This window comes from Molothrus ater, chromosome 13, assembly GCF_012460135.2.
Source record: "Molothrus ater isolate BHLD 08-10-18 breed brown headed cowbird chromosome 13, BPBGC_Mater_1.1, whole genome shotgun sequence".
Lineage (NCBI taxonomy): Eukaryota > Metazoa > Chordata > Aves > Passeriformes > Icteridae > Molothrus > Molothrus ater.
Window position 1 is genome coordinate 19,078,427 of NC_050490.2, and position 16,620 is coordinate 19,095,046.

The 16,620-nt window shown below is 41.3% G+C and overlaps 1 protein-coding gene across 6 annotated transcripts in view; it reads left to right on the top strand.

The window, feature by feature from the left end:
* Positions 1 to 16,620, top strand: part of IQCH (IQ motif containing H) — a 53,396-nt gene that overhangs the window by 15,813 nt on the left and 20,963 nt on the right. For all 6 annotated transcript variants that reach the window (XM_054516248.1, XM_054516249.1, XM_054516247.1 and 3 more), the window contains 4 exons: positions 2,274 to 2,357; positions 4,458 to 4,633; positions 7,721 to 7,993; positions 11,276 to 11,467. In XM_054516248.1, coding sequence (XP_054372223.1) covers positions 2,274 to 2,357; positions 4,458 to 4,633; positions 7,721 to 7,993; positions 11,276 to 11,467 — 725 coding nt within the window. The remainder of the gene's footprint in view (positions 1 to 2,273; positions 2,358 to 4,457; positions 4,634 to 7,720; positions 7,994 to 11,275; positions 11,468 to 16,620) is intronic.

Here is a 16,620-nt window from a genome sequence, read left to right on the forward strand (position 1 = left end):
TTTGTAGGATAGCTAAAAAAACAAAGCAGAATCCAGTGTTCAAGGATTGTTACAGGCAGAGTGAGGAGAAATGAATTTGAACCTTTAAATCAGATTTACATTTACACAAATGTGTGCCAAACACAGAGAGGAAAATTCAGTTTTATTTCTGAAACCTTGGCTGTTATTTCCTAGAGCTGTCCCAGGTCCTGGGGAGCAGCAGGTGAGTGATCCCAGCTCATTTCCCTCCTTCCCCTTCGGATCCTGCCCAAGAACTTTTCTGTCCTGTCCCCCCCCTGCTGTTCCTGTTCTCCAAGGAACCTTTGGGGATTCCTTGTTGGGAGAAGCCACTTGGAGATGAGCAGAATTTATCAAGGAAATGTCAATTAAAGGGTGATGGCTGAGGCTGAAAGGGGAATTAATGAACGAATTCCTCTTATTTTAGCATTCCTCCCTGCACTTTGGAGTCAGGAATGCCAAACCCAGTCCCACTCCCAAGTGTTCCTTTGTCCACACCCCAAATTCCAGCCACCATCTGGAATTTCTTGCCCAGCCTGGAGGGTGAGTCAGGAACCAGAACTGATGGCACAGCTGCACTGGAACATGAGAGACCATCATCACAATATATTGCATTTATTTGGCCTGGGCTTTGTTTAAACTGGAAGAAAAGGAATATTAACCCTTCAGTGAGATTTCTCAGGTGTCCAGTCGTGGAGTATGGAATGTTCAAGGTGGGTCAGGAGGAATGTGGTTCATCCTGTCCAGTGGGAGGGCAAGGACTCACCAGCAGTGAATATTCCTCATTAAATCTAATGGGGTCACGCCAGTGCAAGTTAATACATTGTCCCTTAATATGGTTTATTAACCTCCCTGTGAAAAGTACAGTGCTACAGCACTGCATCTGCAGAGCCTGAGCAAAATGCAAATTTTAACTTATTTCATTGCCACTTTGTTATTCCCTTCAAGTAATTCCTGGCTTTCCAAGTGATGTTTGCCTGTTATTTTTTGGCCTGGTTCTTAAAACCCAGTGTTTTCAAGGTAAGGAAATCAGCTGCATTCTGGGGCTTTTAAATGGTGTGAAAATATTAGGCAGCATTTCTAGTGCCTTAAAATTGGGTGAGAGAACAAAATGAAGCCTTGAGACTAAAGTTTAAATACCCCGAGCAAGCTTTTTTCTAATTACTGTAGCTTAATACCAGAGGAGTAAAAAAAAAATAAAATCAATATATTTTACTTGGATGAGTTCTCCAAGTGCCTGGTACCATGGTGCAGACTGTAATATGTAAGTTTGGTAAGAAATGACCAAAATTTAAACTGGTAATTTAAATTTCTCTGTATTTTCTCATGTTCTGTGTGCAATTGCCACAGCACCTTGGAATGCTGATCACTTGTAGTAATTGTCTTTGTAATTAGGCTGAAATATCCACTTTGCTGTTCTCTACATGAAAGCACTGAAACAACTGAGCAGATTTTAGCCAAATTATGTTTTCCCTGAGTTTCTGATCATTTTCCATGTGCAGATATATGGAAATGTAAGGATCTTGTTCCTGAATCAGTCAAGTTTTTATGCCAAACACTGAAAATTTGGATTAATCCTGATGGATGAAACAATTCATATCCCTGGTGGTGACTGCCAGCGGAGCTGTGGCTGTTTGCAAAGACACCACAATTCCTTTGGAATTCCACCAATTTGAAAATTACAGCCTTCAAAAAATTATAGTTACAGTGCTGCTGTCATTTCCTGCAGTCTTTTTGAACGTGAGCGGGGAATCAGCTGGAATTGTGACCTGCAAAGAGATAATCCAGGCTCAGACAGGCTGTCACTCACCTTTCCTCTGCAACAAAGTGAGCAGGTAGCACTGAGACATCTCCTTAATGAAGTGGCTTTGGTGCCTTTTATCTGTGTGAAGGACAAAATTACCAGGATTCTTGCTTAATGATGGTGTCATTTTTTTTTTCTCCCCCAGTGTTTACAAAAAAAATTAAAAAAAAAAAAAATTATCCGGCAACATGAAAGACTCCCAGCAAAATGGTCTGCATGATTAAATTAGAAAACTCTGTAGGGCTGCAACATTCAGGTCTGTATTTAAAATGACAGAAAAACGTGAAGTTACATCAGTAATAAAAGTAAATTCAGAAAAATGCTGCAATGAATGAGTGCTGTGAGCTTTCAAATAGGGGTTTTTTTTTCCAGCTGTTTTGAATCCAGAAATCTGATTTTTTTTTGTTTTTCCCCACATCTGCACCAGGAGTTTTCTGACTGCAGTTTGAGGGGGGCTTTCCTTGTTTTCCAGGATATTCCCAGCACATCCGTGAGCACATGCCTGACCTTGCTCTCCAGCAGAACCTGCAGATGGGGAGGCTCTGTGACATCCTGGGTACGTGCTCAGCTCCTGCTCTCTCATTATTCCCCCAGCTGCCCCTGAAAGGAAACAGCACAAGGACTTTTTTTTTGGTATTAATATTAAATATAGAGCGGGGAGAAGCTGAGAAGGAATTGTGGCATTTCCTGGCCATGTTATCCATAAAAAATCCTGCGGCTGCCTCCTTGCCCCTCTGTGCTGGGGTGGAGCAGCTCCTCCTGTGAGCTGCTCAGCACCACAGAGGGTTCAGTGCTCCCAAAATGAGGGAGCCCATTCAGGCTCACACACAGAGAAAGGTGTGCTGTAAAGAGCAAGCCCTTATCTAAACCCTTTTTTTTTCCCTTTTAAATCAGCAAATGAGACAAAAGGCATCTATTTAATTTTATTTTTTTTTTCCTGACAGGCTTCTTTTAAGCAAAGTAGGGAAGGATATTAGTTATTAGTTATTAGTTAGCAGTGACCAACTGCACTGGCTCCCTGGAATGACATATTTTACATGATTCATGTATATTTCAGGATCATGATTATTTTATAAATGCCATTTAGTAAGTTTGGAACAAAAATATATTAGATCCAGAAATTTACAGTTGCCTAAAATAATAATGTAATTGCCTTTATATATTATCTAGGCAGTAATACTGGTTTTTTCCACTGTACTGTTTTTGTTTTTTTCTTTTTTTAACATGGATTTTTTTGGCTGTTAAATGATAGAAACTTAAAGGGACAAAGTCACACATTGAACAGATATTTTTTTCTCATTTCTGAACGTGAAAATTTGTTCTGCTGTAAGATAGACCACGAGGAAGATACAAACTAGTGAAACATTAACTGAATTATGAACTGGATCATGTGCTTTACCTGTGCCTGGCAGAGGAGCACTGAGATTTTCCATTTTGGTCTGGTTTTTCTTTGGAAAAGCAGAGGATTTCCTTGCTGGCTGTGACCTCCTGTGAGTTAAGCTGTCCTTGGAGCCCCCCTGTGTCCTGAGGAGACTTTATCTCTCCTCACAGGGCAGTGCTACAGCAGTAAAATGTGCTGCAGCTTTTTATACCCCAAATTCACTCAAATTGTCCGTTTTGCACTTGAGTATTGACTGGTGAATGGTGCTGAACTCTTCCATTGGTTACTTTTAAAAGTGATCTGGTAAATCATTATCTAAATACTCTGCTTGTGGGCTCTGTGGTACTTCAATGCCTCAGGTGAGTTCTGGCCTCACATTTCAAACGTGGATTATTTCCCTGCAGCTCTGGCAAAACAAAGTCAAGCCATGGGATCTCTCACTTTCCAACATTTGGTTCAGGGTTTCCTTGTCCAGTCCTTGCTGTGCTGCAGTCCTTCCATGGAATTGCAGTTATCCCTGGCACTTGTGCACAATAAAACAATGCAAGGCTTCCCACTGATTTGGATCAAAATCTTGGAGTGCTCTTTGCCTATTGATGCCTCAAGGCCCATTAATTCATTAGCTCTCCTATTGCCATTAATATTTTAGCAGATCAGAGTGGTTACAATTTTCCCAAACTGCCTGTGTTACAGATTCTCCTTCTGTGTGGACACAGCCCTTCAGCCCAAGCTGTTTTCCATGAGGAGAAGCAGATTTCCACACCGTGCTGCCCTGCACACTGCCATGCCAGCAATGGTTATTAATGATACCCCACCCTGAGCTTTTGTGTGGGCAGCATGGGAGTAGGAACAGCCCATGGAAAATCCAGGCAGCGTAGAAAATTGCAATTTCCTCAGCTTTCTCAACTGAATGGCTCAGTTTTATAATTTACTGGCATTAATGGGATATATTTTTCAAGCAGTTCAATTCCCATTGATGTTAATGGGAGCTGGGCTCACAAATCCCCCTGCACCACTTCCCAAATCCTGCCCCCAATATGTTCTGCAGATTGAATCCCAGGAAGCAGCTCTTCCTTTGGGTCACTGCCCTGGCTTCAGAGAAATGCTGAAGCACGGCAAAAAGCCCTAAGATTTGAGAATGACCCCCCATTTTCCTTTATTTGCAGTGCATTTTGAGGAGGGCTGTTGCTGAGCAGAGGGTTGGGGATGCTGGCACTGCTGTTGGGAGCGTGGCACCTTTGTCCCAGCAGTGAGCACTGTGCCCCTTTGTTTCAGATGCCAACGTGGACGTCATCTACATCTGCCCCCTTGCTCTGAGTGAGGAGTTACTGCAGTATTACAATAAACTCCTGGGTCTGCAGGCAGCTGTTAGATCTGGGAACCCTGAGGACATGGCTGACCTGCAGGACAGGTTCAAAATTCTCACCCCTGAAGCTATAAACAGCTTCCCTGTGAGTTTGTCTTCTAATTACTACAGCTTGAGGGATGCAGTAAAATTAAATTGGAAATTTTATAACTTGCAACGCTCTGGTACACATCAGTGAAATATTATTGCAAGTTTAAGGGCTTTACTGATTAGACTACTAGTTAGAGCATTGGAAATAAATATCCTGGTTTAGCTTTATAGACTTGCTTGAGATAGTCCTAGATTGGCTATTTGTAGGCTCTTGTCCCTTCTGACTCTGTGGTTGGGACTGGGAACTTGACAGATTTATATCTCTAAGCAAATCATAGCAATAAACCATTCTTATTACTCAAACTTTATCTCTGGCTAGCCCAGCACTCAATCATTGCTGTGTTTGCAGGGCTCTTGCAACTAAATCCAGTACAGAGCTCCTTAAAGAGCAAGGCTTAAACAAAGTTAGGTAACAATACAGAAATCTGAGTTTCAAACAGATCAGAACAATACATAAATATGAGCTCCAATAATCCAAAAGTGATAGTTCCAGAATAACAATTAATAACAGAGAAATATTAGTTCCAAACCTGTCAAGTCAGGTTTAATTTCATGTGCTAAAACATGTTCTAATTAATGTAGAGTGTGTTCAGTGTTTCTGGAAATGCTGCAGTGCAGTGGAGACTTCACAGTGAGCAATAGTTTTATATTCTAAAATTTATATTCTAATTTAAATATTAAACCCACAGTGTCTTGGCTGGGATTAGATTTTTATCAAACTTTGTGGCACATTTAGGGGCTTTACTTGAAGCCTTGCTGCTGGTTTTGCTATTTTTTCTTTTTAAGTTGCACTTTGGCAGTCATAGCAGGTTTTTTCTCTGGACACTGAGTTGTTTTTCCAGTAGTAACTCCCAACTCTGAATTAATGCCAGAGTCTCTCAGGAGAATGGGCAAGACCAGATTTTAGGTGAACCAGGTTGAGGTAACCCATGGCTCTCTAGTGCCACGCACCTTTAATGTGCAAAACCCACCTTGTTTTCAGTTAACATGTGCTCTTTACCATGTAATAATCAATATTTTTAATGAATACATCCTCTGTGTGGAGAGGAATCTGCTCAGAACTGCTCCTGGTCATCCCTTGGCTTCAGTGCCAATGTGGGCTGTGTAAGGGTTTGAGTTTTATAAGTTATTATAAAGGATCTTTCTCCTGGGTTATTGAAGAAAAAGCTTTTATTGCACCTAATGGATCAAAATTTATTCCCAATCAATGAAATTGTGGCTTGAAGGCCACTTCAGAGGGCTCCTTTCAGCAATTCCAGAGGCACAAATCAGTCCTGCACAGGAAAACGTGTGGAAAAGGCAGAGCTGGTCCTGATCCTGCACTTGAGGTGTGTCCAGCTGGAGGCAGCTTTGCTCCCCTGGTGATCCTGGTGCCAAGGGCAGATCTGGGATCTTGGGAAGCTGAAAACAAAACAAAAATCAACAGGTTTGAGAGCCAAGAACTTTGGTTTATCCCATATCCCCTGTTCCTGCTGGAATCCCTCAGTTCTGCTCTTCCCTGCTCTCCCTCCCACCTCCATATACCCTGGCAGCTCTAGCACTCTCAAAAAGCAGGAATGAAGCAGCTTTTACAGCCTGACCTCCTTAATTAGCTGTAAAATCCATTCTGGAGGGACACAAAGCAAATCTCCTCCCTCCAGCCCCGCTGTGGCCCCAGGCTGGGAATGGATCCTGGTCCCTGCAGGCAGAGCTCTGGGATGGGCCAGGCCCTGCCTGGGACCAGGGCTCAGCTCAAGGGAATCCATCCATGGATCAGGGCTTGGAATGTCTTGGCTCTAAAGCTGATGCAAGCAGAAGGGCTCCAGGTAACTTGTTTGCTGTTCTTTTCATCCTGAAACGTCTGTAATTCTCTTTTTCCTGCTGGAGCTTTGGGGAGTGTCCCATTCCTGCTGGCCTTGCAGGGTGCCTAACTCCTTCACAGAGATCTGGGCACTTGCTGGAGCTGTGTTTGGTGTGAGAAAGCACCAAGGAGGTTCCTTGGCTTCTTTTCCAGCACCATCCTCCCTATCCGAGCAATGAAATCAGGATTTCTACTTCAGTCCCTGGCAATGAACGTCCTGGACTTGGAATGAAAATATTCTGTGTCCTTCAGTGCTGGAAATCCCTGGCAAATCCAGGATTTACATTATCCTGAGAATTCCTGAGGCCTAAATGAGATGAAATCTCAATAGGAAGATGATTTTCTCCTTGTTGGGATTATGATTTGTTCGTGACAATTTATTGCAGTGGATTGCTCTTGTGAAAGTTCTCCATCCCTGTCTCATCCTCAGTATATTTTTGGGGAAATAATTGGAATATATGCAGGCCATGCATGGGATATGTTGTTTAAAACATTTCTGAGGTTTCACCTGCCATGAGTGATATTCTTAATTTAAATTCAGAGTTCGTAGGGTGTGTCATGAGCTGCTTGTTCAGCAATAGATCTTTTTTTGGAAAGAAATGAGAAATTCCTTCAAAAAAGTTAGAACCCTTGTGTTTTAAGCAAAAAACCTACTACAAAACTGTTCCCCTCTCCTTAAGTGCTCCTTTAGATCAGCAATCAGAGCTCCTGTGAAATGGAAATGTGCATCCCCAGTAATTTAATGTAAGCACTGAAAGCTTTTGTAAATCAAAGTGTTTTATTCTCGGAGAATCACTTCAAATACCCTGAACTGTATGTGAAATACATTCCCTGCTATAGGGGAGGGGGGGATTCTTCATTTTTTTATTGATTTTGAGGAGCTCTGGAGTTAAACCATGCCAGGAGTGTTGCTGAGATGAATCACTATTATCCAAAGGCCAGCAGCCTCTGTGCCTGACAGAAGGATAATTCCACACGGATCAAATAAATACAGATGTGTAGTAATTAGTTCTATTCCCAAAGAGGCCATTTCCAACCCACTAAAGATGTGCACGATTATGGAGCCTCACCCCAACAGCTTTTATCAATTTAAACTGCTAAGCTACAGGATAGGTCATAACCCAGCCTGCTATTAATAATGTATTTATTGTGGGCAACATTAGGAATTAGGGGGAGGAAAAAAAAAAACAAAAACAACAAAAAACCCCACTTTTCATAAGAATAAATGTTCTCTTTTTGCAGGAGCATCACATGTGCCTGGCCACTGTGCTCAAGTACAGCCCCAGGACAATGCAGAGGCTCCAGGCTCTGCTCCAGGGCAGGGTTGCCTACATGGTTGGGGGTGTTCCCCACCTGGATGATCTGGCTGTGGCTGACCAGCTCCAGGTGCCGCTTTTGGGCTCGGAGCCAGCAGTGGCTCAGCTCTACAGCACCAAGTCTGGCAGCAAGAGGATCTTTGCCAGTGCTGGAGTGCCAACCCCTCCTGGAGAGCGGGACATCCACAGCAGGGAGCAGGTGAGCACTGGGCTCGTTCCAAGAACGCCACTGATGAGAGCCTCATCAAGGAACAACAGTTTTATATTGCAAATATTAAACCTACAGTGCCCGGGCTGGGATTTGATTTTTAGCAGACTCTGTGGCACATTTAGGGGCTTTGCTTGAAGCCCTGTTGCTGGTTTTGCTAATTATTTTTCTTTTTTAACTGAGCTTTGACAGTCATAGCAGGTTTTTTTCTGGATGCTGGGTTATTCTTTAAGAGTAACTCCCAACTGTTTTTCCAGCAGTAACTCCCAAACTCTCGTGGGTTTGATCAAGTCTTGGGTGAGGTTGGGTCCCTTTGTGGCTCAATTAAATGCAGTTTGTGCCCAAGGCAGGAAGGAGCACAGTTACTCTGGGGTTCTTCATGGGCTTGAGGATATAGAAGTGTTTGGTCCAATATTTGAGACAGTTTGTGCTGGCGAAGTCATGAAATGAATCCATTTTACCAGTGAATGAAGGTGCACATTTTCCAAAAATCCTTGTTCTAAGGGGAAGAAACCTCCCTTCAATGAGCCTGTTCCCACTGAGGTTCACTGAGCATCTTTGCAGTTTTACTTTGCAGCCTATCATTGCTAAATTCATCTCTCTTGTTGGCATGACCAGTAGGAAAATAACAAAACCCCATTGAACTGAAATTACAAGGCACAAGAGGCTTCTGTGCTTTCATTTTACATCTTTATTTTGCAGCCAGTTCCTCAGTATTTTATTCTCTAAGCTGATGTTGCAATTTACAATGATATGTCTAAGTATTTACTTTAAAAAAAAAAAAAAACAACATTTTTATGGTAGTGTTACATCTCATCCAGGAAAATAATCATTGCTAAGGGGTTTTGTAGGTGTTCCTGCTTCTTCAAGAGGCTTTTCTCATTTCTTTAGTTTTTATTAATCACCTTTAGCACTGAACAGTCTAAGCTACACAAATCCATTGCTACTTCTCCAGTAGATGAAATAAATATGTGATCAATGACCTGCAAAACAGCTGTTTGATTTATTTGATTCACGTAAATTATTTAACAATACTTCTGGTTCATCCTACAGGTTATGGAATTTCTCCTTCTGTTGTTTGCTTGTATGAAATATTGACATTTTAGGTTAAATAATCAAAGTGAGGTGACACCATGGTAAAGCACAATTCAATTTTCACTTAAAGATAGCACATAATTCTTTGTGATTGGTACAGTCCTTACAGGATTATTGATCCTTTTCATTACTGTAGGGGGAGCCCTCAAGAAAAACACATTTATGTGATTCTCAAAAGCCACAAATGGAACACATGTAATTGTATTTTAGGTCAATCTTTAAAAAAAAAAAGAAACAAAAATCCCTCAAATTACTCTGTAAAACGTAGAAGACTCCAGCCAATGCAACAAGATCTGAGAATACTTTTACCAGGTTCAAAGTCATTTGCAGTTTCTAAGAAGCTAATTGCAGCCTGCACCAGCTGGGCAAAAGGCATTTGAAAGCCATTTAAATCTGTGTACATACACAAATAAATAATTAGCATTTTTATAAAGCCTGCCTGGTACCTCCTCCATGCATTTATAACCATGGGCTGCACTCTCCAGCAGCAGAATTTCCCAGCTGTTTGGGCTGGTGCTACCCTGGCACATTTTTGCAAACAGCATCGTCCACCCCACATTGTTCCCTGTCACAAACGGTTGTGCAGCACTCCTGGTGATCCAAAACATCAGACAAAAACAAAAACCAACACCTGGGCAGGCAAATTCCTCTGTGCAGAAAAGAGGGATGTCCTCAAAGGCTGCTTTCACTCCACACCCAAACAGCTGTGACACAAACACCTCTGAGAAAAGGAACCCCTATTGTTGGAATGTGCCCTTTCCTGACCCAGAGATGGGGCAACTGAGAGGTGGTTTAAAACTTTAATTCCATTTTCAGACAATACAGATGTTATAATTCGTGCCATTCCAATCAGAAGCCAACTATTTCCTAATTCCAATACATTAAAGTGTTTCTTGGCCTATCAGCTTTAGCCACCCCATGCTGTAAATGCCTTAAAGCCAATAGTCTAAAATTACCCCTTGTGGGTCCTACCACAATGCATCTTTCACAGTTCTATTTCTCTAAAATATCTAGTTTTATTTGTAAGGCCATCCTTTGAAATTGTTTCTAGTTCTTTCTCTGTCAGCAGTGTCTGTCCTGTTCCATGGCATTTCTGAGTCAGCATTTCTTATCTCACGCTTTGCATATGGATGCCCACTATGTGTGTTCTGTCAGGTTTTCAGAATTTCCTACAAATCCATTTCCCACATTTCCCCCTCTCTCTCTTGGATAGAAAAAACTTCTCTGATGGTTTCATTCATGGATTGCTGTGCACAGTGAAGTACACAGGGCTTTATCACTGACATTGTCACTGTAATAATCAATGTATAGATACTTATTTTAATAAATAATTATAATATATATTATATAATATATAAAATACAGTGTATATATTACCTAATATAATATATAATACATAATATTTTATATATAAAATATATCATACTATATATGTCACACAGGGCTTTATCACTGACATTGTCACTATAATAATCAATAGAATAGAAGTTTCAATAGAAACTTATTTTAATAAATAATTATATATAATATTATATGCTAGATAAAATATAGTGTATATATTATCTAATATAATATGTAATATTTTATATATAAAATGTATCATACTATATCTATATCACACAGGGCTTTATCACTGACATTGTCACTATAATAATCAATAGAATAGAAGTTTCAATAGAAACTTTAATAAATAATTATAATATATAATATTATATACTAGATAAAATACAGTGTATATATTATCTAATATAATATGTAATATTTTATATATAAAATGTATCATACTATATATATCACACAGGGCTTTATCACTGGCATTGTCAGTATAATAATCAATGTATAGAAACTTATTTTAATAAATAATTATACTATAAAAATATATAATGTCTAAAATATAGTATATATTGTCTAATATAAAATATTTTATATATAAAATATATAATAATCAATGTATATAATCTTAATAATCAATATATAGAAACTTAAAGCTCCTTTAGCCAGGGTGCAAAACTCTGTCTTTCAAATAAGTCATCACCCTACGTGAGCCTTCTGTCAGGGTGCAAGAATTGTCTACAGATCCATTTCCCACACATATTTAGGAAAATAAGTGTTAATAAGTGTCCCAGATCAATATTTGGGAGCTGGAAGCGTGAAGGGTTTTGTGTCCCTGCCCTGCAGCTGCTCCGTGCCCTCAGCCAGCTCGTCCTGGACCATCTGGAGGTGCAGCGCTGGCTCCTCAAGGTGGATGACGAGCGTGCAGGAGATGGCACTGCCTTCTGTGATGTCACTGCCCACCTGGAATGCTACCCCTGGATCCAGAGGGAGCAGCAGGGACACGGCCCCGGGGCGTGGAGCGAGAGCCAGGCCCGCGTGAGTAACCAAACTGCACCTTCTGCGTTGGCGTGGCTCTTCAGTGTCCCCTGAGGGCCCTCCTCGCTGTAAATCCCCTCCCTGAGCCTTCATTTGAAGGTAAATATTGATATCACAGCCCAGCCTGGCTTCACAAAGCAGCAGCAATTCAAATAAAACAGGGAAATATTCCAAAATATTCCAAAATATGAAGGATGCCTGGCAGCCAGCTGAGGAAGGACTTGTGTTGTAACACTTCCCATGCAATAATGGACAGGGTTTATGCATTTTTTGTATAAATGTTATACATTTTTTTAGCTAAGTGAAGACATATAAAGGCAAGTTTATAGGCAGCGCAGCCTAAACTCCATAGAAAATTGGAATTCTTTCCATAGAAATCTGGAATTACTGAAGCAAAGATTAATTGGCATTGGGATTAAAATAGCTGAATGCCACTAATTTGAAATCATACAAACCGATTGCTTTTTCAGCTGATTTTCTATGGATTATTTTTTCTGGATGCTTTGCCTCATTAATGACTTTCAAACCTGTATGAGACAGCACTTGTAGGTTTTGGTGATCATTAAGCTGCTGTAAGTTTTATTACTATGGGTGCTCAGGTAAGGAGAGCCATCTGTAAAAATCTAACCAAGGGAAAAATTAGAGCATGAACTCAGGCACTCCTGGATTCCTAAGAATCCCCAGGACTGAGAGGCTGGAAGATGATCCATTTTAACTGCACAAAAATCCATGTGAACCCACACTTCATTATTCTGGCATTCCAAGAACTATTTGTAGTTTAAATATTCATTGGTATTTAAATGTGTTAATTTCAATAAGCATTTGATATTTCTGTATATCTTGCCAAATTCATTCCTAATGTAATGGTTTTAAAGCCAGAAGGAATGTATCCAGAAAAATTGTTTAATTTACATAAACTACTCATTATAGTTCCTCTGATTTTTTTTAAATTCAATCAAAATGGGTTTGAAATTTGAGGTTGATTGAATTATATTGTATATTAAAGTTTCAAATAGGGCTGATTACAGTTCTGCTGCGTTTGACAGATACCAAATAATTCCACATTATAAAACAGAGTTCCTGATAGAAAGCTGAAGGGATAATTCCTCTGATCTGCAAGTCAGGCAGCATGAAGCAGACCCTGAAAATCCACCCCAGTGGGACACAAAGCTCAGGATGTGTCCAGGGCCTGCTCCCAGCACCTCAGTCAGGACACAGCCAGGAGCCAGCACTCCAGTTCTGTCCCTGATGTCAGTGACATTCCCTGTGTCTGTGCCTTTTTCATTCTTTTCCTAAGTGCTTCTGCATAAAGGCCACAGTGAGCCCAGACTTCCTTTTTACTACCTTGAGCTTGGGTACAACCAGAAACCCTTAAATACAAACACATGTTGGAAGTTGGGAAATAAATGTGGGATAATGAATTTGATCTCATTTCCCAGAGTCAGCAGACAATTCCAGGCCAGGGCTGACGTGGGCTTTGCCAAAGTGTTGTCCAGAGAAGCTCTGGGTTCCTGATCCCTGCAAGTGTCCCAGGCCAGGCTGGACAGGGCTTGGAGCAGCCTGGGATGGTGGGAGGTGTTGGGATGGGATTGATGCCTTGGGAAGGCTGGGCAGAGCTCCAGAATAAAGCAGGGATTCATTCAAAGCATCTCCTCCATGGATCCACCTTGGGCAGCACCAGAGCCCAGCCAGGGCTGCACCCAAGATGAACCAAAATGGCCCCAAAATGCACGGCCGGGCACGGGCTCTGTCCCTGGGATCAGTTCTGCTCCATTTGCACCTTGCAGTTCATTGTCCCATCCCAGCTTTAGCCCCTGCAGTCCCACCCTGCTTGTTTTTCTCTCTCCAGCCCACGGGGTTTGTGCTCTGGGGCTGAAGTTTGGGTCATTTGTCCTTGGTGCCCAGCTGGAGCAGGAATTGTTTTGTGTCCCTGCTCTGTGCACAGAGCTCACCATCCCTCATGTGAAGCCCAGACCCACACACTAAAGCAGCACAGAACCTGAAAAATATAAAAGCTCAAACCTGAGGCATCAGGATGATCCTGAAAATCCCTCCCAATCCAACCTTTCTGTGATTCCAAAGGGTGGAATTTGCTGCTATTTTGAGCACCTTGAACATTTCTCCAATTTCCCTGCCTTCCACGTTTACCCTCTTTTGAAATAAGGACTCACAGCCCTCCCCAGCCTCAGCACAGGAGAGCAGGGGATTAAAACACTCCTTTGTCAGGGAACACCATTGTAATGATCCACATTTAAACATCAAAGCAGGAGTTTGTGCTTTCATGTCCTGGTGCAGTGTGAGGACCTGGTTCCTTTGATAATGAAGACGTCGTGTCAGTGCCACACACAAACGGATGCTGGCAGGTTATTAAAAAATTCAGCTTCTTGATGAAAGACTATCCTGCAGGCTAGGAGCACAGTGAAAAGCCTCTCCATTCTGGTGGAATTATTAGAAATGAGAACATGACTGTAAGCACTAAATTATGGTAATACTTACAAATAGCATCATTTGCATAGCAGTTTAAGACACGCCACCCAGATTTTCCTCAGTGGCGTGGAGTAGGCAACAGATTAAAAATAATGGACTTGGTGAGTTTGAGCTGTGTAAAAATCTATTCCAGCTAAAAATGAGCCTGATTTTAGATTCCTCAATGCAAATACAGCATTGGGGCAGACCCAAATGCACGACAGGATTATGGATGGGTTTCACCTTGTTAACTTAATGCAGCCTCTGAGTTATCTGAACAATTCATCTGCAACTGCAGGAAGGGTTGAATTCATAAACTGCAAAATGTCTCCAAGTCCATCAGCCCCCTGTGCACTGCTCAAGTCTGTCAGAAGAGGAATTTCATCCTGAGGCCCAGACTCCAGTGGCTCAATATCCAGAGAAACTGCTGCACTTTTGGCACTTGTGGGGTTGGTTCTGGAGACGTCTTCCAGTGTGGAAAAGAACATCAGGGTCTGGCCCTTGTTGTGTACAAAAAAAACCCAAAAAACAGTTAATCTGATAAGGAGACTCAGTATCTTCTAGGGTGAATGATGATTGTAGGGAACAAATAAATTCCTTTTTAACATCTGCAGGTTTTCTGTACTAGTTCAAGCTTCAGTCACCCCATGCATAGCACAAAAAGTGGTTTTGCTGCTGTAAGAATAAGTGAATTTTTTTGGAATATCTAGATAAAGATATCCATAATCTTTATTAATAGATGGTATAGCTGGGCATCTCCTTCCTGCTCAAAGTCAGCAGCTCAGATTCTGGAAAATCTCACCCAAACTTTTATGGACCCTTTCTGGGAGACTCTAAATTCATGGAAAATTCTCATTATTGCTGACACAATCTCTGACTTAGAGGTATTGTGACTCCTTGGAGGCTGGGAGGGTATCCAAGCCAAGGATACGTTCACTCTGTCTTCATATTTTCCTTTTTCTTAGCACTCAAACTCCCAAAACTCTTCCCTTTTAGGGCAAAGAGAGCATCACCTTCCTGTTGGCATTGCCTTTTTTCTTCTTTTAACAACTCCCTTTATATAAATAACACAGGACTGCAGGATCCCATCCTCTTGTATAAATGTGGAATTGTGGTAAATCACTAGATTATATTACTAATGAAATTAATTTTAGAATTATCTTCTATTACCCTGTGACTTAACCACCAGGACCAACAACGGGATGTGAGTTTATCTAGCAGCAAGTCTGAAAATAACAAAGATCAGGCTGGAGACAAAAAGAAAGGGATAAAGAAGAGCTGAAAATCCAGGGATAGAACAAGACACAGAAAACAAGCAACAAATACTCTCTGAATAAGCCCTTAAAATTGGTGATAGCTACACAACCATTTCAAAACTCTCCATCAAATATCTGTCATAGGGGGAAAAAAAAAGGATTTCATGCACTTGGGCAGCCCCTGCTAGAAAAATCCTTGAGTTTTACTCCTCCAGTTGAGTCAGAGGATTTTGTCTCTGGTTCTTTTCCTTACAGGCTATTATTCAGTTAATTTATTACAATGAGGAAACCAGAACCTTTTCAAAATGTGACAAATCTGGACAATTTTTGGTCTGAATCACCTAAAACAAGATTTGGATGCTGCTTGCAGGATTTTGCAATGATTGTTGTTGGGAAATAGGAATGCAAAATGCTGGATGTTCCTTTAAATGAACCATTTTTTGGTCAGCTTTTAAAACTCCTGCAGTAAGTAATAGATGAATTTTGGGATTAGCTGGCAGCCAGGAATAGTGGGGAGCAGATTGTGTCCTGCTTGGGTGAATTCCATGTACTAAGATTTCCACATCTTATATCTTTACTGAGTTCAGGAACTCAGAGGAGGATGTGTGTGCAAACAAATCAGGATAAAACCAATCCATCAAAAATGTAATTTCAGAAACCTGCCACTGCCAGCACACTCCTTTCTGACCCCCTTTGAACACAGCAGAGCTTCCTAACACTGCTTTTTTCCCGAGTTTTTGTTAATTGATCTTAGTGTAACACCTCGAGCCCGCGGAGGGGGTTCTTAAGGAAGGAGCCAGCTGTGCACGTGCGATTGCAGGTGTGGTATTCTTCCAGCCTGAAGAGGGCCAGAAACCCTGACACATCCCCAGAAAATGCATTTCCAGCATTTTAGCGTTTCATCTAACTGATACCACATTTAATAGGGAAAGAAAAGGAGCCCAAAGACTTCAGGAAGAGCTTGGTGATGGAAGGGAGTAGTGCTGGAGCAATTATTCCAAATAATTGAAATATTCGTTGCACCTGCAGACAATCCTCAGTTTATTAAGATTATCTGCATGTGATGAGCAAATCTGAGGTGAAATAAAGCAGAATTGTGTCCCTGGGCTTGGTGAAACCCAGAATATCATCCCTGAACCACAAGCAGGGGCTCTGCAAGCTGTTGGGCTGTGTGTCCTATTGATTTAATATGCTCCTAATCAGTACATAAAGCTATAGGCCTGCAGTGTTAATTTTTCATATGCTTACAAAGTACCCTTTGATTTTCTGTCACGCGTTAATTACAGCGTTTTGCCATTAAATAGGAAGCTTTGTGTAAACTAATTACTAGGTAATCATTGTCTACCGCCAGCGTGCTGTTCCTACCTTTTATTTTATTCGAGAAATGCACAGATCTCAGTCTGGAACCACTATACCTTCCAGCCATTAGCT